The sequence below is a fragment of the Myotis nattereri genome, assembly GCF_964212035.1.
Source record: "Myotis nattereri genome assembly, chromosome: 1".
In the NCBI taxonomy this organism is placed as follows: Eukaryota; Metazoa; Chordata; class Mammalia; order Chiroptera; family Vespertilionidae; genus Myotis; species Myotis nattereri.
The window spans coordinates 47,439,289-47,464,427 of NC_138075.1; the positions used below are offsets into that span (position 1 = coordinate 47,439,289).

Genomic DNA, 25,139 nt, shown 5'->3' on the forward strand with positions numbered 1-25,139 from the left:
ATTGGGGATATGCCCACAACCAAGGTGCATGCCCTTGACAGGAATCAAACCTGGGACCCTTCAGTCTGCAGGCCGATGCTCTATCCACTGAGCCAAACCGGTCAGGGCGGGGGAAAAAAAATTTCTTTTTAGATTTTTTTTACTAGGCATCACTGTTTTTTTCTTTTTTTAAAAACTTTACAATTCATCCTTCCCTAACGTATTTGGTATTCAAAAGACAAACATCCAATCAAATATAGCAATAGTAATATGTAGACTATCCTTGTGTGCAAAAGTATATTTGCAACTCTTTGTAGCAATTTACTTGATAAGTGGACTAGGATGAAAAAACAGCAGATTCTCTATGTATTTCTAATGGCTGCAGGGGTCTGGGATATTCAAACTAAGTAATTCAGGTCTTTGTAGAAGCCACTTTAACAGGAAATAAAATGGTGTGTATTGAAGAACGATTGTGTATTGAGAGAGGCATGATGATAATAACAAAGGACTATACCCTGGAGCTTGTTGATTTTTCTGATAGGGATTTAGCTCTAATCTTAGACTACAAGGTTTAGTTAGATAAAGCTACAAGTAATTTCCAATACATTTCCTGCTATCTTAATGCTAATTTCGCCTGTTGTCTAGATTCTTTCATTCTAAAAGTAGTTGTTGATTTTGTTAAAATACTAAAAGGTTCCTAAAGTTCAAACAGTTTATTAGAGAAAATCAATGCTGTGCTGATACTTTCAGGGTTGCTTTTCAAGTGAGAATTTAACAAAATCCCAAGGTAAACTCATCTGATGTTTTATGCATGGTATTCAGAGAGTGAAAATCACTCCCTGTGAGTATTGTAATTAGATGATAGGCACAGGGATAGGAAATAGTATGGGCTCCTATTTTAGAGTTATGCTCACTGTCTGCTAGAGATGCAACATCACATTTGACATATTTTGAAATATATAATTTTATTAATTTCCGAGAGGAAGGGAGAGGGAGAGATAGAAACATCAATGATAAGAATCATTGATCAGCTGCCTCCTACATGCCCCCTGCCTCCTGCATGCCCCCCACTGGGGCTCAGCCTGCAACCCAGGCATGTGCCCAGGGGAATCCAACAACCTTTCAGGTTCATTGGTCAATGCTCAGCCATCCCAGCCCTACTGGCATAATTTCAACACTGAGACTATACATGTCTCAAGAAAGCGTTTTGTTAATTTGTTTTCGTTATGTGTGTTTGGATATACAACTCACTCAGTTTTCCCCTTAGTTTCACACCATCCTAAAAACGTAAAAAAAAAAAAAAAAAAAAAAAAAAAAGCCCTATAAATAAGTTGCATTAGCTTCCTTTTCTCCCATTCTGTAGCATTGTTTTAGTCAGTGGAGAGAGTTCCTCCCTGAAGTATTAAAGGAAAATTCTATTTATTTTGATTTGCATGAAAAAGTCTGCTTCATTTCAGGTTTCACTTCCAGGAGTGAATCACTAATGGATTGAACCCTGCGGTAACTTTTTTTTTTTTATGGTCAATTAGCATCTTTGCCTTTTATGAGTGTAGATTTCTTTTTTTGCTTTCTTTGTATATTTTTTTATTTTTTTTTATTGCTTAAAGTATTACAAAGAGTATTACATATGTCTCCTCCCGCCCCCCCCCCCTTGACAATCCCTGCGGTAACTTTTGAATAAATGGTAAAAATTCTCGTTCTTTGCTCCCACCGAACCCCCCTCGCAGCAGACCCATTTCCCTAGTTCAAAATGTTTCCCTCCCGAGTTCAAAATCTTAAAACCCACCCTGGAGCCACCCCAGGAAGGCACCCCGCCACCGCCCATCTGGGGCGGTACCAGTCGAATCACAAGCTTCTGCCAGTTGATGGACGGGTCCGCACTGTGCCAAGACCCTGCAGCGGTCTCCCTGGACGCTGGCCATTGGTTGCGGGGGACCGCGCGGAACCAATGGGGAGAAGGCGCGGAACCAATGGGGAGAGTCCCCGCCGTGCGCGGGAAAGAGACCAGTATAAACCGTGCCCGGGAGGTTGCTGTTCCTGTTCTTGTCCAGTGAGACGCCCTCCGTGGGAAAGCCAGCGGGTTGCTCTCACCTCCTCGAGTCCAAACATGGTGCGGACTAGAGCGGACAGTCTCCCGGGCACCTACAGAAAAGGTGAGGCAGTCAGGCGGATAGTGGAGGGCCGGGTGTACCCCTCACCGTGTCCCCCGCACCCCCCACCCCCACCCCGCCGGCGGAAGAAGCGTGTGGGGGATGGGGGGCCATGGCCTTGTGTGCCAGACTGAGAGAAGCCTGGGAAGCAGCGGCCCAGCTGCTTAAAGGGGGGTGGGGGGGTGGGGGGGAAGGGTTATCCTGGGGCTCTCCGAGAGCTTGCGTCTGGGACTGTGGAGCTTGGGGCTCAGTGTGGGAACCTTACTGCCCCCTTCTAAACGCCCTCCTCTGCCTCTTTCCGCAGTGGTGGCTGCTCGAGCCCCCAGGAAGGTGCTTGGTTCCGCCACCTCTGCTGCTAATTTCACTTCGCCTTCTTCTAGGAAAGGTAAGAAACGCGCCTGCAAGCGCCTGGAGGAACCCTCTCAAAAGGGGATCAGACCTGGCACCACAACTCTCCCCTTGGTACCACATTTCTCCTGATCTGCAAGCACCCTTACCCATCGTGGAATTTATTTTCCCGAGATCCTCCTGCCCGAATTTCTTCCTTGTCCTATGATATAATGAGGGGGCTTTGGTGTCTGGGAGAGTTGGTGCAGAGGAGGGGAAAAGAATCTCAAGCCTCGATGTTAGGGATAAATACAATTTATCTTAGAACCTATTTTTTTTGGTTTAGTGTGTTGTTTTAATATTGACAAATGCCATTTTTTTAAAATTTATTTTTGACAAATGCCATTTTTTAATATATTTTTTTTATTGATATTTTTACAGAGGGGGAAGGGAGAGCAATAGAGAGTTAGAAACATCGATGAGGGAGAAACATCGACCAGCTGCCTCCTGCACACCCCCCACTGGGGATGTGCCCGCAGCCAAGGTACATGCCCTTAACCGGAATCAAACCTGGGACCCTTCAGTCCTCAGGCCGATGCTCTATCCACTGAGCCAAACCGGTTAGGACAACAAATGCCATTTTTTATTAAAATTGGTTTTAAATATCTTTTTATTGGTTTGAGAGAGAGAGAGAGAAACATCATTGATTAGCTGCCTCCTGCTTGCTCCTTACTGAGAATGGAGCCTGCACACCCCACCACACATGTGCCCATACCAGAATCGAACAGTGACCTCCTGGTTCAGAGGTCAATGCTCAATTCTCTGAGTCACAGCTGCTGGGCTATTAAATTTTTTAAGTGACTTAAAATATATATACTAGAGTCCCGGTGAGCGAAATTTGTGCACTGGGCAAAGAGGGGGCGGGGGCGCAGAGAGTGCCTCAGCCCAGCCTGTGCCCTCTTGCAGTCTGGGACCCCTCGCTCCTTACCACTTGGCTTGCTGCTTCTTAGCGCTGCCGTGGGAGAGGCTCCCACAACCACTGCTGCACTCGCCAGCCATGAGCCCAGCTTCTGGCTGAGAGCGCTTCCCATGTGGGAGTGCACTGACAACTAGGGGGCAGCTCCTGTGTTGAGCGTCTGCCCCCTGGTGGTCAGTGCGCATCATAGCGACCAGTCGTTCTAGTTCTGCCTTTAAGTCGCTTAGGCTTTTATTATATAGGCTAGTGGCCCGGTGCATGGAATTCGTGCATGGGGGTGGGGGTGTCCCTCAGCCTGGCCTGCACCCTATCCAATCTGGGACCCCACAGGTATCGGGCCTAAACTGGCAGTTGGACATCCCTCTCACAATCCAGGACTGCTGGCTCGTAACCGCTTGCCTGCCTGCCTGTCTGATTGCCCCTAACCGCTTCTGCCTGCCAGCCTGATTGTCCCCTAACTGCTCCCCTGCTAGCCTGATCGCCCCCAACTGCCCTCCCCTACCGGCCTGATCATCCACAACTGCCCTCCTTTACTGGAACCTGCCTCCTCCCCCGGAACTGGCCTCCTCCATGCCATGCAGAGCCACAGGACCCCCAGGCCTCACTGCGCAGAGCAGCTGCTGGGCCCCGCCTCCACTGTGCGCGTGGCCATCTTGTGATATCATTGTGCATGCGAGGGCCACCTAGGCTTTTATTAGTATAGATTTTTATTGATTTCAGAGGGTAAAGGAGAGGGAGAGAGAGAGAGAGACATTGATGATGAGAGAATCATTGATCGGCTGTCTCCTGCATGCCCCACACTGGGATCGAGCCTGCAACCTGGACATATGCCCTGACCAATAATTGAACTGTGACCTCCTGGTTCACAGGTTGACACTCAACCACTGAGCTACGCCTGCTAGGCTAATTGATTTTTGTTTTTTTAGTGAGAAGACGGGAGATAGAAATATGGATGTGAAAGAGAAACATTGATTGATTGCCTCCCCTGGTGCTCAGACCAGGGATCTAACCACAACCTAGATTACGTGCCCTGACCAGAATCGAACCCACCACCTTTTGGTCAATGCTCAATCAACTGAGCCACACCAGCCAGGGCACAATGGCTTTTTCTTGTAAGAGATTATGTAAGCATCCCTTTACTAGATTAAGAATTAGGATGATAGTTGACAGTACTACTCACATTGTCCTCTTTTTTTATATATATTTTATTGATTTTTTTACAGAGAGGAAGGGAGAGGGATAGAGAGTTGAAACATCAATCAGCTGCCTCCTGCACACTCCCCACTGGGTATGTGCCCGCAACCAAGGTACATGCCCTTGACCAGAATCGAACCTGGTACCCATGAGTCTGCAGGCTGATGTTCCATCCACTGAGCCAAACTGTCAGGGCTAACATTGTCTTCTTAGTGTAAACATTTTGTTTTCATTCCTGCACGTTTTTCTCCCTCTCCACCCCTCTTTTGTTTTTTGGAGTGTTTCCCAACTTTACAGCTTCTGATACTGCCTTTGGGTAGTAGCAATGAAAACCTGGTCAAGGAAATAGCTTCACACTGCACCTGTGCAAGGATAGGTTGAGAAAATACCCTGCCATCTGATGCCTCATTCCTTTTGGTAGGAAATTGAGCGGTAAGGAAGATTAATTCCACAAGGTCTAGTTAGGAACAAGGAAGCACTGTGAAGGACTTCATGGTTGTTGCTTTTTGTAAATTTCAGAGAGGAAGGGAGAGAGAACATCAATGATGAGAGCGAATCATGGACCAGCTGCCTCCCGCACTCCCCATTCTGGGGACTGAGCCCGCAACCCTGGCATGTGCCCTTGACTGGAATCGAACCTGGGATGACCCTTCAGTCTGCAGGCCAACGCTCTATCCACTGAGCCAAACTAGCTAGGGCAGGACTTCATGGGGTTTTATGTTAACTCAAACTTCCCCTTATTCTAAACATTTTATTAGAAAATATTTACTATTTCAATCCCTTTAGATAAAAAGGAATAATAGGTCAAATTTTTTGGAAATAGATGAATTTATGGAGAATATCTTATACCCTGTATCACTACACTAATTTACACACAGGGACACATTGGCCCACTGTTGAAACACAACTGAGTAGGCCCTTAATGAACTTGTGTTGGAGAGATGCACCTATTAACGTATTTTACAGATCTCTATTTTTAATCAATAATCAACTATGTGAAATTGGTAATATCCTTATTTTAAAAATGAGGAAATTTAAGCTCAGGTTACATACTTTGGTAAAGGTCACACATCTAAATCTGCAGAGCTGGGTTTGAATTCTCTGCTGAACTATCCGCTGCTGTTATATACTTTCTAGTAATGAAAGCATTCTCATTAAGTTTCCTTCAAGAAAGTTATTAATCAAAGGATCACTCTATTTTAAAGGCCATTTGTACTCTTTAAAAAGTAAAAACCATAGAACTTTAGATAGTATATATAGGAATACTTTTATCAGCTTTTTTAACAGCTAGAGTTTGTGACAAATGTGTTGTACGCAAAGGATATATGTAGTAACTTAATAATTTGCTCTTCTGCCGAAACCGGTTTGGCTCAGTGGATGGAGCGTCAGCCTGCGGACTGAAGGGTCCCAGGTTCGATTCCGGTCGGGGGCATGTACCTGGGTTGCGGGCACATCCCCACTGGGGGATGTGCAGGAGGCAGCTGATCGATGTGTCTCTCTCATCGATGTTTCTGACTCTCTATCCCTCTCCCTTCCTCTCTGTGGAAAATCAATAAAATATATTTTTAAAAAAATAATTTGCTCTTCTTAGTATTCTAATCATTACTTTGTAAAAAGGATAGAAATTTTTCCTTTATATTACTGTTTTAAATAATCAGGAATTGGATTTACCCTATGAGCTAAAAAGCAGCCAAATGCTTTGAAAAGTGGAACATATTTATGTGGAAATGTTCACTGCTATACACTACTTATTTAGCCTTCTATATTTGCTTTAACTAAATGACCTTATTAAATAAAAATTTGTCAGTTTAGCCTTGCCCAGTAGCTCAGTTGGTTAGAGTGTCCTCCCGATATGCCCAGTTGCGGGTTCGCAGGTCAGGTCACATATAGAAATCAACTAATGAATGCATGGATGGACGGAAGAACAACTCTCTCCCTCTCCTTCTCTTCCTTTCCCTCTTTCTATAAAATCAGTCAACAAATAATAAAAATTTTTTAAAAATTGGCAATTTATGGTACATGATGCTACCTTATATTAGGAAAAAGTGGGTCAAACTTTATCATGACAGTACACAAGGCTCTTCGAATCGGTCTTGTAGATAAAATATGAAAAATATTTTCCAGTTGTAAAAATTCCATTAATGCTATTTTTCTGGGCTAAAGGATAATGATGATAAAGTATTATACATTATACTACAATACTGTGCTATATAATGTACTATTAACTGAATACAATTTTATTTTGTCACATTTTCCAGTTCTTCATTTTAAGATGGATGTAATACCATTTAATAACCTTTAGATTTGATGTTAAAAAATTGTTTCCCTCTAAGAAACAGCTATTGTATTCTTAGTTCTTATTTAGTTCCATCTGTTTATATTTTACAGCTGAAAATAAGTATGCAGGAGGGAATCCAGTTTGTGTGCGCCCAACTCCCAAATGGCAAAAAGGAATTGGAGAATTCTTCAGACTGTCCCCTAAAGATTCTGAAAAAGAGAATCGGATTCCTGAAGAGGCAGGAAGCAGTGGTTTAGGAAAAGGAAAGAGAAAGTAAGTTTTTATATTCTGCAATATAAGAAAATATTGATATTTTTGAAAATAAAAAACAATAGGATGTTGAGTAACTTTTAAGTTTCCCCTTGAGAAGTTAAGAAGATACAAACCAAAGGGTTTTTAAAACTTGTGCTGATCTCTTATTAAAAGTCACTCCCAAATTTCAAACATCAGTGAAAGGTATTCTGTTTACTCATTCCAGTCACTTAAAGAGTATCAGTTTACCTCAAGATGAATGCTATGTTATTAACTATTAACTATGAACTTCCTGTCTTTAATTTTTATTGTCTTTAATTTAGTCTTTAATTTTTATTGTCTGTTTTCAATAGTCTTTTCAAAAAAGCAATTTCCATGTTGATTTATCTAGTTTGAGTTTCATTAGCCCCTTAAAAAACCATTAGTTCAACCTCCAGAAGAAATATGTAGCCAATGTAGAAAAGTTGGAAAATGTAGAAACCCCATCGCTTAGAAACAACCAAAATTAACTCCATTGGGTATTTTCTTTACAACTTCTCTATAAATACTAGTACACTAGAGGCCTGATGCACGAAATTCATGCAAGGGCCTTGGCCCCAGCCCCGGCCTGCTGCGGCTTTGTCCCGAAGGAAGGATGTCCAGAAGGACATCCGGTCTAATTAGCATATTATGCTTTTATTATTATAGATAAGAACACTTCAAAACAAGGTGGGAATAAAACTGCATACATGCAGAATTCAGTGTGCAAACTTTTTAGGAAGATAACTCATGGTTTTTAAGCTTTAATGGGGTGGGAAGTTAGTGCTCATGATAAGTGCTAAGCAAAATTTCTGGATGCAAAAGTACAATCTTTATTACAAAAGTACCAAATGTCTGGTATACCAAATATAAACAATACTAAATGAAAATATACCAAATATCAATAGAAATCATCTCTGAGTAAAAATCTCTCATACTTACTAAGTGCTACCAATTTTCTTTTTTCTTTTTCTTTTTTTTTTAAATGATGTTTACTTTAACTTTTTGTTGTTGTTGTTGTTTTATATATTTTATTGATTTTAGAGAGGAAGGGAGAGAGAGCTAGAAACATCAATGATGAGCGAATCATTGATCGGCTGCCTCCTGCACACCTCCTACTGGGGATTGAGCCCACAACCCAGGCACGTGCCCTTGGCTGGAATCGAACCTGGGGCCCTTCAGTTCGCAGACCAAAAAGTCCGAAGGGCTTTTTTTTTTTCTTTTAATATCCCCAAAGCAGCATTTATTTATCCATTGAATTCCAAAACATTTAATTTAGAAGTACGGCATTTCAATAATTACCCATCTTGATTGACATGGGCTGATACACAAAGACAGTAATCAAAGTTACAACAAATAAATCCACGATTCTTAAACAACTGCAACCCTCCCACCCCCCCCAAAAGTTACAAGTATCAAAACTTTAGATGCATTGTGTTGAAAAGAAGGTTTGTGCACATCATAATTTAAAGACGCATAACAGGGTGCTACTGAAACCTCACGTTAACAGTTTATTATAAAGCTGATAGAAAGGAGCAAGTGTTCTCTTTGCATCAGCTTCTCTAAACAATTTTCCAATCGATGAAGGAAGAGGTGGGAGGGTGAATTCAATTTTGCATGTACAAGATGTACACTGCTTATTAACAAAACACTATCAGTTCACTTTAAATGGATTATTGAAATATCATTATAGCCTGGTTTGGCTAATTCTTTTTTTTAAAACTTCCCCATTGCTTTCACCTGGAATTCACAACGATCAAGAAGCATAGTAAAATGCCTCACTCAGAATGGACTTGTCTCCATAATTTGAAAAGCATGCTCCTGTGGGCTCAAAGCAACCATCAGTCCAGCAATGAAGATTTATTTGAAACTGCTTCCCAGGAGGCAGGGGAGGAAATCTGAGTAGCTGTGCTGCCAATACAGATAGATTTAGCGCTAAATATTTTGTGATTGTGGCAATGAAGAATTGGTGATGATGGGGGTTGTAGGTGAAGGAAAGGCCAGGTGTCCAAAGGCTCTTCAGTTACTTTCTCCTGCTTCTTCATCCTGCTACTCGCTTATCCAGAGGGTGAGGTTGTCTCACAAGTGCTATGAATTTAAGAAGCAGGGGAAAGCCTGCCAGCGTGACTCAGTGGTTGAGCATCCACCTATGAACCAGGAGGTCACAGTTTCAGGTCAGGGCACATGCCCGGGTTGTGGGAATGATCCCCAGTGTAGGGCATGCAGGAGGCAGCCAATCAGTGATCTTTCTCATCATTGATGTTTCTTTTTCCTTTTTTAATCCTCACCAGAGGATATTTTTTCTTTGATTTATAGAGAGAGTAGAGAAAGGGAAAGATAGAAATATCAATGTGAGAGAGACACATCGATTGGTGCCTCCTGCACATCCTCCAACCAGGGCCCAGGCAGGGGAGGAGCTTGCAACTTGCCCTTGACTGGAATTGAACCTGGGACCCTTTGGTCCACAGCCCAAGGCACTATCCACTGAGCCAAATCAGCTAGGGCTCATCAGTGATGTTTCTATCTCTCTCTTCCTCTCCCTTCCTCTCTGAAATCAATAAAAATATATTTTTTTAATAAAAAAATAGAATCAGGGAAATAAATAATGCCACTTGGAAGAAAAGACAACAGAACTTTCTTTAATATAGATTTATAAGTGACTAGAGGCCTCGTGCATGAAATTCGTGCACTTGGGGGAATCCCTCAGCTCGGCCTGTGCCCTCTCACAGTCTGGGAGCCCTCAGGGGATGTCCGACTGATGGCTTAGGCTCTTGGGCCTAAGCCATCAGTCAGACATCCTTAGTGCTGCTGCAGAGGCGGGAGAGGCTCCTACCACCACCACTGCACTTGCGAGCCATGAGCCCTGTTTCTGGCTGATCAGCACTCCCCCTATGGGAGCGCACTGACCACCAGGGGGCAACTCCTGCATTGAGCATCTGCCCCCTGGTGGTCAGTGCACATCATAGCGATCGGTCATTCTACCGTTTGGCCTATTTGCATATTAGCCTTTTATTGTATAGGATAGGGGTCTAAGCTCTCTAAATAACTTTGACATATTTTATTATGAAAACATCATTTGATTAGGGGTGGGCAGTGGAGAGGACAGTGGTGGGCGGGTCATGCCACATCACTACCATTATGATGCCTCCTGATTTAAGACCCTGCTAATTATTTCCCTGCACCATTCAAGAGCCCAAGATCCTCCAGCACACCAAGTGGCGGGCCCCAGCCAAGGTGTGGTGACCAACATGGGCATGGGGATGGTGGCCAGGCTCAGTCTGGGGCTGCTGCTTCTGGTGCTGTTTCTACCCATGCAGATTTATTCAGAAGTTCCTTTGATCAGCACACCAGAACCTCCTGAACCCACAACGCTATCCAAATGTTCCTTGAAGTTATCAGCCAGTCTCCTTGTGGTCTTGTTTGCGCTTCTACATCTCTACCTTTAAGAGACTCGGGCCAAAAAATATCTACAGTTCACCAACCCATATTCTACAGCTCAATCCATATGGCATTTTGAAGTACAATGTGACAAGGAAAAACAGGTCTTCATCAAATCTACTAATTACTAACCTACCAATGCAGAAAATATTGAGAATCTCATATTGGACTGGTTTAAAGAATATCTGCAGGTTTGACTATGTAATGAATGCCAATAGTAAATCTGCTGGAGTTTCATGTACAAGAACAAAGAGACAACTTAGAAAATGTTGTGATAAAATGTAGCTTAAAAGTTTTAAGTATGGACACCTAAAACTTTACTTTGAAAAGAAGAATAATTTCACCTGGATCTAGAGAAAAAGGATGAACTGTGGAATGGAGAGTCAGTTTTTACTTGGCTTCATTAAATCTAGGAGGCAGTAAAAGGATTAGGTAATATAAAAAGCTTCCATGATTTCATTTATGTGTATGCTATAGGCCTGGTGCACAAAATTTGTGCATGTGTGCAGTCTCCCTAGGCCTGGCCAGCTATTAAAGTGTGAACATCTGGAGTGGAAGGGCAGGTCCCAGCTGACCTCTGGGCAGCACCTGGGCCCCCTGCCCCCCTCCTCCACCCTGTCCCCCTGAGTCACAGCACCAGAGTCCCCACATGGAGATGTGGTGAGCACGGCCGGATGCCATGGGCCAGGGCACAGCGTGGGCCTCTGGGCTGCCCAGCATCGCCACACAGTAGCCGGGCGGGCAACGCACTCTCTCCTGGTTGCCCTTGCAGACCAGCTCCTGTGCGAACCCACGGGACAGCCCCTGCAGTCCCAGCAGCTGTGGCCTGGCTCACCCAGAAGAGGCTGTGTGGGTGTGGGGTGGGCTCCTCTCAGGTGCCCAGCACCTGAGCAGGGTGAGGGGATGGGGGGTGAGGCTCCCCGGTGCGTGAACCCTGGCATCCTGGGGAGGGGTAGCAGGTGGAGTGAGAGCGAGCTCGGTGGACACCCCGCATTTCCACTGCACCTCCGTCCCCATCACTCCCGCCCAGGTGCACCGGGAGGTTGGTCACCTCCACCCACCCCCAGTTCCCCATCCCAGCCCAGGTCCCGGCCCTGATCAGGTGATCAGGGCCTGCCAGCCACTGGTTGCCATCTGTAGGGCGATTGATTGAGGCTGGGCCCCTTGCCCCACTCCCTCAGTGCCTGGGAGCCAGTTGGCGGCCCCACCCCCCCTGCTCTCCCTCCCCCCCACTGCTGCTGGTCACCGTCTGAGAGGTGATCAGCAGGGCGATTGGGCCCTGCTCGCACCCACCTTGGCCTGGTGCTGCCTGCTCAACTGCTCCACCATCCCGCCAGGGTCCCACTCTCATTGGGGCCCACTGGGGCCGGCAGTGTCTCGACTGCTGCCTGCTGCCAGTGCCGCATTGCCAACACGCGCCATGTTCTGCGCCACCCCCTTGTGGTCAGCGTACATCATAGACTTCAGTCGAACTCGTGGTCTCCCAGTCAAACTCCTGGTCGAATGACCGCCGAATGATTGCCGGAGGGGACAATTTGCCTATTAGGCTTTTATTAATAGGATTGGAAGGAACCAAAGGTGTTATTATAAAGTCTTTGTATTTCAGCAGTCCTAATTTGTTTTTAAATTTTAATTTTTATGTTTTTTGCTGAGATTTTACAGAGAGGGAGAGAGAAAAACATCAATTGGTTGCCTGCCATTCACACCCCAATAGGGGATCGAATCCACAACGTGGGTATGTGCCCTAATCAGGAACTGAACCCACCACCTTCAGTGAATGGAAGGACACTCCAACCAACTGGGCCACATCTGCCAGGGCATCTGCAGTCCTAATTTAATGTTGATATATTCCACATAAACTTTTACATTGTTAAATTTTCACTATTTTCTTGGGAACTTAACTCTTTCCTCTGGGGTTTTTGTATTTGATTTTGCGTTTGACTTTATGTAGTAATTGACATGTGCCAGGACAATGCTGGATTCAAATCTACTACAAATCTAATAATGAGTAATTCTTGGATATACACTTAAAATTCAAATGACAGGTATTTCCTGTCACATTCTCACCCAATATAAGTATCATATTCTTTTTTTATTTATTATCTTTTTATTGATTTCAGAGAGGAAGGGAGAGAGAGATAGAATGATGATAGAGACTCATCAAATGGCTACCTCCTGCACATCCTCTACTGGGGATCAAGCCCACAACCGGGGCATGTGCCCTGACCAGAAATGGAACTGTGACCTCCTGGTTCATAGGTGGACATTCAACCCCTGAGCCAGACCATCTGGGCTGGAGTGCCATATTCTTTTAGCTAACTTGAATCACTTACATTGATTTTGAAAATTAGAAGTACATTGACATTGTTAAAATACTGTTTTTAATTTCTGCATATGCTGAATAATTTTTACAATTTAAAACTTATCTGTTTTGAAGGCATATTTGACAAATCTTGAAACTAAGAGGCGATTATATGAAGAAGACATAAATAATACATATTTATGTATTGGCAACTTGCCTGCATTCAATTTACAACTCTTGTGCTCTTTCTGTAAATATTTTTTAAAACTTTTTGAATCAGAATAGTTACCTTTGGAACACTCTCTATCAGTCAGTGTTTTTAGATTATTAGAAACTGGTCTAAGTGTACTTGATTTTGGAAATTAAAACTTTTTTATAACTGCTTTGATATACAAAAACCTTTTTAGAAATAGACACTCCATGAAATGTTTGGTTCACGTGTCAAACACTGATGCTTAGATTTTATAGAATCCAGGATGGCCATAGTACTCTTAAGTCTTAAACCAGCAGTTCTCAACCTGTGGGTCACGAACAATGAAAATACATCCTGCATATCAGATATTTACATTACGATTCATAACAGTAGGAAAATTACAGTTATGAAGTAGCAACAAAAATAATTTTATGGTTGGGGTCACCACAACATGAGGAACTGTATTAAAGGGTCGCAGCATTAGGAAGGTTGAGAACCACTGTAAGACTTAAAGTAATATTTGCCATCTTTATTTTTATTTTTTAAAATATATCTTTATTGATTTCAGAGAGGAAGGAAGAGGGAGAGAGAGATAGAAACATCAATGTTGAGACTCATTGATTGGCTGTCTCCTGCACGCCCCCTACTGGGGATCAAGCCTGCAACCTGGGCATGTGCCTCTGACTGGAATTGAACCCAGGACCCTTCAGTCCACAGGCTGATGCTCTATCCACTGAGCCAAACCAGCTAGGGCCATCTTTATTGTTTTTCATATTTTTATTGAATTTAGTGGGGTAATATTGGTTAATAAAATATAGTTTTCAGGTGTATAATTCTATAATATATCATCTGTATATTGTATTGTGTTTACCACCACAAGTCAAATCTCCTTCCATCATCATTTATCCTCGTTATACCTTTTTCTATCTCTCCTCAAAATATTTGCCATCTTTAGAAAACTACACAGGAACAACCAGATCAACATCTCAAGCTATATGAGATCTGTGTGTGTGAATACTTTTTTTTTTTGGCCTTATATCTGAACACTGTACATCCGTTTTGGATTGTATATTGTGTTTGGAATTGATTTGCATTTAACACAAAAATAAAGATAAAATGGCTGGAAGAGCAATTAAATAAAAGTAAGTGGCTGGAAGAACAATTAAAACAAAGTATTTGAGCCCTGCCAGCATGGCTCAGTGGTTGAGCATCCATCTATGAACCAGGTGGTGGAGGTCACATGACACGGGCTGCGGACTTGATCCCCCATAGGGGGCGTGCAGGAGGCAGCTGATCAGTGATGCTCTTTCATCAATGATGTTTCTCTTTCCTTCTCCCTTCCTCTCTGAAATCAATAAAAGTTCTTCTATAAAAAGAACAAAACAAGTATTTGACGCATAAAGTGATGCTTATGCATATACATTTCTAAGAATTATTCAATACTGTTCATAAGGTCATTTAGTAAATGGTTACCAGCTCTTACTGTCTTATGAAATATTTAAAAAGAATGTCAAATTTTAGAATTTTTGGCAATATTATTATTTTTGGTTTTAATAAAAATCAACAACCAAAGAGATAAATTTTTGGTTAGAGCCTTTTAATAGACTTGATTTAATGATCCTGTGTCTTCTAGTTCACTCTCATTGTCTGGAACCATTCTTCCTTGTACTTTCTCATTCTAATATGAACAAGCTAATAGTCATTATCAGCTCTAGAATAAATTACAATTCTTTTGAATTATTTGTGACTTCCATTAAAGAAACAAAATATTTGGTAATGCAGCCCAATATGGCTATACCATTGATCATTATAGCAATACAACCTATATTACCGGCTTTCTATCATATGGAGAAAGATTACACATATATTCTCATTAAAAACTTTGATGTATGGTATAAAAAAGATGTTTATATTATTCCTTTAGCCTCCTTTTCAAAAAAAAATTTTAATTGACTTTTTAGAGAGAGGAAGGGAAAAGGAAAGAGAGGCAGAGAAACATCAATGTAAAAGTGAAACGTTGATTTGCTGCCTCCTGCATGCCCCCTACCAGGGATCAATACCCACAACCTGGGCATGTGCCCTGATGGAGACTCAAACTGATATTCATTTTTAAAAATATATATTTTATTGATTTTTTACAGAGAGGAAGGGAGAGGGATAGAGAGTTAGAAACATCGATGAGAGAGAAACATCGATCAGCTGCCGCCTGCACATCTCATACTGGGGATGTGCCCGCAACCAAGGTACATGCCCTTGACCGGAATCGAACCTGGGACCTTTGAGTCCGCAGGCCGACGCTCTGTCCACTGAGCCAAACCAGTTAGGGCGATATTCTTTTTTAATATATTTATTTATTTTATTTCAGAGAGGAAGGGAGAGGGAGAGAGACATAGAAACACCAATGATGAGAGGGAATCATTGATTGGCTGCCTCCTGCATGCCCGATATGGGGATTGAGCCCACAACCGGGCAGGTACCCTGACCAGGAATGGAACGGTGACCTCCTTGTTCATAGGTTGACATTCAACACTGAGCTACACCAGCTAGGCCAAGCTGGTATTCTTAAGGTGCACAGGTTGATGCCCAACCAACTAAGCCACACCGACCAGGGCAAGCCTCGTTCTTTGTTGTTGTTTTGCAAGCCTCTTTCTTAAATTGGTCATTGTTGTAATTACCCATTTATTGATAGTAAATCAATAGAGTAACTATTAATAGTAAATAGCAAACCATCAGTTTATCAAAGGACTTCTGCTATTAACTCCCTAGTTAATAATCTAGAATATGATCTCTCCTATGGCTTTATTTCCCCCACAAAGGCAGGATAATCCCCATTAGTTACATGGGGGAGAGTCAGAATCAAGAAAGACTAGCAGCTACTTAAAACCTGAACAGAACCATGATACCAAAAGTAAATCAAATCCTTGTGAAAAGGAACTTTGGTTCATGATGGTGTTCATTTGTTAACTATCAAATTTCTAGGAAAATAAAATAAAGACGTCTCCGTAATCTAATAGATGAGTCAATGATAATTTCATACCAAGTCAAAATACCTTTTTTTTTTAGCTTTCTTCTTTCACTAATTCTATGACCATTCAGCTTACTGGATCTAAATTGAAAGCTGATTATTTTAGGATAGATCTCACACATTTTCATCCACTCTAAAAAAGAAAAATTCTGATTTATGATTACATGGGTTTTTAAAAAATATTTTTATTGATTTTAGAGAGGAAGGGAGAAGGAGATAGAGATAGAAACATCAATGACGAGAATCATTGATGGGCTGCCTCCTGCATGCCCCCTACTGGGGATTGAGCCCACAACCTGAGCACGTGCCCTTGACTGGAATCGAACCCGGGACCCTCCAGACTGCAGGCCAACAGTCTATCCACTAAGCCAAACCAGCTAGGGCATGATTACGTTTTTGATTCATATTGTTCAAAAGGGTGTACAGTCTAATATGATAACTTTTCTCTGCTCCAATAGATTGTTAATTATTATTATTTGCTTTTTACTATCACAAAGTTCTTGCTGAAGGATTTTATTCCACTTTTATTATCCATTTAACATGTTGAAATAAGAAGCTATAGAAACATATTTCTTTTTTCTTTTTTTTATAAAAATGGCAACATATCCTAAAGAAGAAACACTGATTCTGTAAATTGAAAAAATAAATTGTTAAACATTTTGTTGCCCTAGCACAGGGGTGGGGAACCTTTTTTCTGCCAAGGGCCATTTGGATATTTATAACATCATTCGAGGGCCATACAGAATTATCAACCTAGCCTGCTATATTTGGTTAAATGTTTAATTAACTCACCCCTAAAGTCTAGCACTAGGAATTTGTAGGTGTTTATCGATTAACGGTTTTATTTTCTCTTATTTCCAGTCACTTGACCAGACCCACTGCACTGTTAATTAATATTCCTGATTTATATGTTTGTAACTATTTTTTTTAAAAAAACCAGTTGATATTGACTATTGAAGTTCTCTGTTCTTTCCACAGAGTACATCCTTTGCCACCTGATGACACAGATGATGAAGAAGAATAAAACTTTCTTATTCATCCTTGACTAATGTCTCCTGTTTACTCTGGTATTCTAGGATGTAAATTTGCATAAATGTATTTGTTCCAGTTAGCTTTGTTGAATAGGCATTTAATTAAAAATGAGGGTTACAAATAGTTATTCAAAAGCAACTAGTTAAGATATTGCAAGATTTACGAGATAATTATGGTTATTTACCTTAGTATTCAATATAATGCAGTATTTGGTTTCTTTTACCTGTTATTAAGCTTCTTGTGCTTGCTAAAAAGAAATCATTGCATGTTGCATACAACAAATCTGCTGTATTTGAGATTTGCTTAGATTTTTGTACTGCTGCCATTTTTACTGGCATTAGATTTTTATTTTCGTTCCTTTTATTTGATTTAAAAAGCAGAGTTGGATTTCTGCACATTAAAAAAAATCAGTATTAATTAAACCACACCTGTATTTTTTTTTAAGAATGGGGGCCAATGTTGAAAAAATTTGATGGCTATCTGTGTTCGCCATAGAAACAAGTAAGGGCAATTTGATCCTGAGGGTTTCAGGCAGGAAGATTTCATAGACTACATTAAAAGAGAAGAATTTTCTTAGAATATGCATTTGATTTGGTATCATAAAATAGTGCTCTCTGGAAATCAATAAATCATGAAAGGCAAACATGCCATAAACCCAGAGCTATGTCTAAAGTTCTTAGAGCTGCCTTTATATTTTTCAAGATAACAGGGGTATAATTGAAGAGGTGGGTATAATGTAACTTAGTAACAGTAATTCTTGCTTCCTCATCACATTTTTTTTTTTTTTGCTGACATCTGTTGTCAAAATTAACCATGTTTTAACATATATGTTTTTCTGAAGTTTGTTTTTAATAAATGAATACTTATTTTCACAATAGATTATATCCATTTGTGTGCTTCCTAAGATTCTACTAGATACTTCTGTTTTATTTCTTCCAAATACAAATCTGTGCATTGTTCTGATTTTATCATCTTCCACACTGAGTCCTGATGATTCTAGATTGCATTTTTTTTTGTCTTAGAGGTCGATATTAAATAAAATGTTACTGAATTTCAAGTAGAGTTTTATTTTAAGTACTTCCTTGATAACTAGGCTTCTTATTAAGGAGTAACTCAAATCAACTCTTATTAAAGTCAAGTTTTGATGGGTCTGAAACCTTATTTGTTATTTTTCACTGATGGAGAGAGAAACTTTTTGGTGGTGTGTCTCATGAAGTATAATTTTGATATATAATTTTTAAAAAATTTGATCTAATGAAAGTACTGTCTGTTCAAATATACATTTGATGATGTCTCACTTTTTAAATTTTTTTATTTTTTAAAATAAATCTTTATTATTCAGATATTACTGATGTTCCTCTTTTTCCCCCCCATTGCTCCCCTCCACTCAGTTCCCACCCCACCCATGTCCTTACCGCCCCCCCCCCCCCCCCCCCCGCTACTGTCCTGATGTCTCACTTTTATTAGGCAGAGGTGTCTGTTCCATGTAATGTTTTTCTGTCAAAGCTTTTTGAAAATTAGGTTGGCAATTTAGCCTCTTCCAAAAACATAAGGGAAGTATATATTCCCTGTTTCCATTGAAATTGGTTGGCAACTATTTGTTTTTTGTTTGTTTGTATTGATTTTTAGCGACAGATGTGAGAGCTTAACATCTATGGATCGATTGCCTTCTGCACTCCCCCTACCTGGTGGATAAAGCCCGCAACCCTGGCATATGCCATGACTGGGAATCAAATTGGTGACTTTTCAGTGCATGGGGCGATGCTCAACCAACTGAGCCACACCGACCAGGGCTGCAACTCTTAATTGTGAAAAACATCATGAGTTAAAATTTTGAATTTTTGTAACTTCCCCTTCTTCCTATTCTTCCCTCCCCCTTCCTATTCTTGTTTCTGTCTTTGACATAACACAGAACAAGTTATTCCTTCCACATGACAACCTTCAAGTACTTAAAGATAGCTGTTATATCTTTAGCTTTCTCTTCCTAAGGCTAAACGTTCTATTGTTTATGTCACATATATCCTAAGTTAGTTTCTCTAAGTCCCTTGTATAAGGGGCTATGTTTTGTGTTGTATATTGCTTAGGCACATAAACTGATCCAAGTAGTCATTAATTGTTAGACTTTAGTTTTTGTATCTTTTATATTTGGAGATGCCAATGGAACTCTAAGAATATTTAAATATTCACTATTGCATAACAGAGTTATATTTCCCAAAAATAAACATTAGGTTCCCTAATTCTTTCTTAAATTAATACAAAGAGCAAAAAAAAAAAATGGGAGGGAAAAAGCTTTTAAGAACTGAGAAAAGCCTGGAGGTTATATCTACAGGATAAACGTACTGTACTGACTTTGAAGGATAATTGAGATCTAGCACTATCTTAATTATGGTTCATATTAAGAATATGGACTCCTGTCCTAGCCGGTTTGGATCAGTGGATAGAGGGCCAGTGTGTGGACTGAAGAGTTCTGGGTTTGATTCTGGTCAAGGGCACATGCCCGGTTTGCAGGCTCAATCCCCAATAGGGAGTGTGCAGGAGGCAACCAATCAGTGATTCATCATTGATGTTTCTATCTCCCTTCCTCTCTGAAATCAATACAAATATAAAAAGAAAAAAAAATATGGACTCAGTGGTTTGGCTCAGTGGATAGAGCATCGGCCTGCGGACTGAAGGGTCCTAGGTTCGATTCCGGTCAAGGGCATGTATCTGGGTTGCGGGCACGTCCCCGGTGGGGGATGTGCAGGAAGCAGCTGATCGCTGTTTCTAACTCTCTATCTCTCTCCCTTCCTCTCTGTAAAAAATCAATAAAATATATTTAAGCCGAAACCGGTTTGGCTCAGTGGATGGAGCGTCGGCCTGCGGACTGAAGGGTCCCGGGTTCGGTTCCGGTCAGGGGCATGTGCCTTGGTTGCGGGCACATCCCCAGTGGGGAGTGTGCAGGAGGCGGCTGGTCGATGTTTCTCTCTCATCGATGTTTCTGGCTCTCTATCTCTCTCCTTTCCTCTCTGTAAAAACTCAATAAAATATATTTTAAAATATATATATATATATATATTTAAAAAAATAAAAAACACACATTAAAAAAAATCTATTGGCAATTAAAATATCAAGTTCTATTTTGTCATGGTAATGGTTTGTCACTTGTCACAGCCAGATTTTTTAAAGAACAATTAATTACTGGATGTCCTCAGATTCTATTTGAATTGTGTGTGTGCGTGTGTACTTCCACATGTATGCATGTCCATGAGAAGGGTTGTAATGTTTTAGATTTATTAAACAACCTACTACTGACATTTTATTTTTTATTTTTTGTTAATCCTCATCCAAAGATATTTTTCCCATTGATTTTTAGAGAGTGGAAGGGAGAGGGAGAGACACAGAGGGAAACATCAATGTGAGAGACACAGGGATCGGTTGCCTCCTGAGAGCTTGCAGTAGTGTCCTTTGACCTGAACGGAACCCCAGATCCTTCAGTCCGAAGGCCGACACTCTATCCAGTGAGCTAAACCGGTTAGGGTGAAGACAAAGACAAAACTTACCATTCCCTATGAGGCTGTCAAAGGAGAATGAAGTACATGAGAAAACTTTCATAACATTGAAGATTTTAAAAGCCCAATTGAAACACAACTGAAAATCCACAAGAGGGGGATGCTTGCTAAACTGCCAGAAAAGAGAACTCCCACAAGGGAGAGAGAGAGAGAGAGAGAGAGAGAGAGAGAGAGAGAGAGAGAGAGAGAGAGAGACCAGTGGGTGGCCTGGGACTCAGGGTGGGAGGAAGCAGGTGTTCATAGTTTCTGGGGGTAGGGGTGGAGGCGTGGGCACAGCTTAAGGGAAAAGCAAGATGGGCTTTGTGGCTCCGGCTGTGAAGCGTGTTCTCTAAGACCAGGAGCAGAAGGTAGAGGGTGTTGTCAAAGGAGAGTACACGCTTCCAGCTACCTCCTGATAGTCCCAGAAGAAATGGGGGTGCTTTTGAGGCACTTCCGCTTAGCAACCCCACGCGGTTGCTAAGGAGGGGCAGTAGTGGGGTGACCCGGAAGTGGTTGTGTCAGTTTCTCGCTGACTGCTTGAAGTGTGTCCTACCTAGAGCGCCCGGCTGCTTTGCGCCAGGCTGAGGGTGGGGCCAGCGTTAGTGGTTCCGGCTCGGCTCCTGTCGCCCCTCGGCTCCTCGCCTTCCCCCTCCCCTCCCACACCTCTCCTCCCTCCGCTTCCTGGGAAAGAGAGAAGCTACCACCGTGGGTGGGTACCGAAGCGCTCGTCGCCTCTGGGAGGGGACCGCGCCGGCCCCTTGTGATCCCCGGAGCACCACCGGACCAGGTACTCGCTCCGGCTTCGACGGGGTCCCGGAGGTTGGAGCCTGAGGTGGGTGTGTGTGTGTTTGTGGGGACTGGTTGCGGGGGGAGGGGGGCGGGCCGCGTTCTCCGGGTCGGGAAGGGGGACGCCGAGATGCTGGGTGGGGCGCAGGCCGGCGCTGGTGTCTGTGGAGGTTGCGGGGGTGGAGAGGAGGGGCTGGTGGAAACCGCGGGCGGAGAGTTTCGGGTGGCTGGGTGAACGTTGCGGAGGAGGCTCCCCTTTGGATGCAGAAGACTTCTGCCGTGTGGACGCGGAGTTTGCCACCTGGAGGACTCGCTCTGAAAGGGGGAGCGTTCTCCGGAGCCGAAAGGAGGGCATAGATCTGGGCAGGGTGGTTGGGGCAATCCAAAGCTCCCATTGCCTGCTTTCCCTGTCCACCCCGCTGGGACCTAGCCCGGTTTTGAGGTTTTGGGGGATTGTGACTCGGCTGGACACCGTGGGGAGCCGCCCTTGACCGAGCTAGGGCCGAAGAGTGGGTAAAGAGACCTCCCTCCACCCGACTTCCGTGTGCGTCCCCCGCTTCTTCCTTTCTTGCTCGGGTCCCTGCGTCGCACGGGAGCGGTACCCCCCAAGTGGGCGGCATCACAGCGTAAAAGAGAGTGAAATTGGGTTTGTCGCCTCTAAATGATATTTCAAATGTTTGAAAAGTGCTGGAATAACATATTCAACAATGTCTCTTAGTTCTATATCAAATCGTATAAGTTATCTTAGAAAAGTGCAATTCTGAAAAGCACCGAACTATAGGCTAGTCCGGCATAGTCTTGTTTGGTAGATATTGGTGTTTATAAAAAAAAAAAAAAAAAAAAAAAAAAAAAAAGACTAGAACCGTATAGAATAGAGGTCTAGGAGACATGTTGAGGCAAGCCTTTTCCACCCTCTTTTTTTTTTTTTTAACCTGCCAGTAAGCCTGCCCTAGTTTAAATGAAGCAGAACGAAGCTCTTCATTTTTATTTCAATCAGTGGCCGACTGGTAAGTACTGTGTGGTGATGCCTCAGAATAGATAAGTTCAGAGAGACAGGATTGTCTGCTTTTGAGCCTGTCTCTTAATCTTTTAAGGAGATAATTGTGGTCCAGGGGAAGTTTTGGCTTTGAGGTAGGTAAATCTGGGATTGAACCCAACCTGCCATTGGCTAGTTGTTGATCTTGGGCAAGTCATGGAACCTACCAGAGATTTATTTTCTTCATAAATACAATGAGTTAAAATTCTTACCAGTATTGTAAGGGGGGTGATATACGTAAATAATAGTCCACCTTAAATGGAATCACCTTCTAATTGAAAGATGAATTATCATTCATCTTACACAGTCAAGGTAGCCCAGTTTTGTGGAATAAGGCTTGAGATAGGAAGGGAATTGGATAATAATATTTAAAAACATATATACAACAAGACTTTCAGTGACTTAGAGAAATTGATTACAAGTAGCATGAAATTCAGCTACCAGTAGTTTCTTAACTCTTAAAAACAAAGTAGAATATGCGCATTTATTCAAAATACCAATAATGTTTCAAAGGTTTTCTCAGATTTGTGTTGTATATAGTATGGATTGATAGGAAAAACATTTAAGCCCTATCTGGTTTGGCTCAGTGGATAGTCCAACAGCCTGTGGACTAAAGGGTCCCCGGTTCCATTTCTCTCAAGGGCACATGCCCAGGTTGCTGGCTCCATCCCCAGGGGGGTCATGCAAGAGACAACTGATCAATGATTCTCTCTCCCTCTCCCTTCCTCTCTGAAATCAATAAAAATCTATTTTAAAATAAAACATTTAAAAAGTAATTTATGCCCTAGCCCAGTGGTTCTCAACCTTCCTAATGCCTCAACCCTTTAATATAGTTAGTTCCTCATGTTGTGGTGACCCCAACCATAAAGTTATTTTCGTTGCTACTTCATAACTGTAATTTTGCTACTGTTGTGAATCGTAATGTAAGTATCTGATATGCTATATGTGTTTTCCGATGGTCGTGACTCACAGATTGAGAACCGCTGAGCTAGCTGATTTGGGCATCCGCCCTGGGACTGACGGGTCCAGGGTTTGATTCAAGTCAAGGGCACCTACCTGGGTTACAGACTGGATTCCCCCCACCTTTCCCAGTGGGTCAGGTCATGTGTGCAGGAGGCAATCAATTGATGTGACTCTCTCATATTGATGTTTCTCTCTTTGTCTCTCCCTTTCTCTCTAAGAATCAATGGGAAAATATCCTCAGGTGGGGATTAATAACAACAACAAAGTAATTTATGTAAATTTCAGTCAACATCCCCTGTCTCTGAAGAGAATTAAATTGGGACATAAAATAGAAAGTTGTAATTTAAGATTAAAATTAACATTAGTGTTGTGACTCATCTTAATTAGATTTAAACTATTAGCAAAATTTACAGAATTCTTATATGTATAATCTGTAAAATAAATGAAAATGGAATGAAATTCTGCCTTTAAGTCAGTCGTGATGATAATCCTATATAATAAAGAGCTAATATGCAAATGGTCATCATGCTCTCATGCCATCACAATTCATTACTAGAAAGCTGCGTGCGCAGCCGGTGCACACGGGTGGGCAGGGCTGCGTGCGCAGCCGGTGCGCACGGGTGGGCGGGGACTTGACTCTGCGTGCATGACCCAGAGGCGGGACCCCGGCTCCTGCCTACCTCTTTGGGGCAATCCATCGAGGAGCCCCAGATGGGTGGGCGGGGCCTACCTCTTTGGGGCGATCTATTGCAGGGCTCCCGTACTGTGAGAGGGCACAGGCCAGGCTGGGGAACCCCTCCCCCCAGTGCATGAATTTCATGCACTGGGCCTCTAATATAGAAATAAATCTCAGGAACATGAAGTCTTTATAATTTGTTTCTTTTATGGTTTTTTTTTTTTTTTTTTTAAATATATTTTATTGATTTTTTACAGAGAGAAAGGGAGAGAGATAGAGAGTTAGAAACATCGATGAGAGAGAAACATCGATCAGCTGCCTCCTGCATATCTCCTACTGGGGATGTGCCCGCAACCCAGGTACATGCCCTTGACCGGAATCGAACCTGGGACCTTTCAGTCCGCAGGCCGACGCTCTATCCACTGAGCCAAACCGGTTTCGGCTCTTTTATGGTTTTAAAATGATAATTATATGTTATCTGTTATATGTCATATTTTCAGCTAATATAGTTTGCTTTGTGATGTAACATGTAGTTCATACTTTTAAAAAATATATATATTTTATTGGTTTTTTTACAGAGAGGAAGGGAGAGGGATAGAGAGTTAGAAACATTGATGAGAGAGAAACATCGATCAGCTGCCTCCTGCACATTCCCTATTGGGTATGTGCCCGCAACCAAGGTACATGCCCTTGACCGGTATCGAACCTGGGACCCTTGAGTCCACAGGCTGACGCTCTACCCATTGAGCCAAACCGGTTAGGGCTAGTTCACACTTTTTACTTTTGTTGTTGTTGTTGTTAATCCTCACCAGAGGATATTTTTCCATTGATTTTTAGAGAGAGTAGAAGGGTGGGGGGAGACAGAGAGAGAGAACATTGATGTGAGAGAGACACATCGATTGGTTGCCTCCTGCATGTGGTATATCCCCTTGAGTGGAATCAAACCCAGGACCCTTTAGTCTGAGCCAAATCTGTAGGGCTGAACTT

General features: G+C 42.2%; 2 protein-coding genes across 3 annotated transcripts in view; both read left to right on the forward strand.

Annotated features, from left to right (window-relative positions):
• The first annotated feature begins 1,960 nt into the window (after positions 1-1,960).
• Positions 1,961-18,046, forward strand: PCLAF (PCNA clamp associated factor). Its single transcript, XM_081114204.1, has 4 exons — positions 1,961-2,132; positions 2,434-2,514; positions 7,015-7,177; positions 17,111-18,046. The coding sequence occupies exons 1-4, from the start codon at positions 2,087-2,089 to the stop codon at positions 17,154-17,156; spliced, it is 336 nt and encodes a 111-aa protein (XP_080970330.1). The 5' UTR covers positions 1,961-2,086; the 3' UTR covers positions 17,157-18,046.
• A 3,240-nt stretch (positions 18,047-21,286) lies between these two features.
• CSNK1G1 (casein kinase 1 gamma 1) overlaps positions 21,287-25,139 on the forward strand; it is a 148,072-nt gene continuing 144,219 nt past the window's right edge. For both annotated transcript variants that reach the window (XM_081094358.1, XM_081094359.1), the window contains exon 1: positions 21,287-21,523. The gene's annotated coding sequence lies outside the window, so the exon portion shown is untranslated. The remainder of the gene's footprint in view (positions 21,524-25,139) is intronic.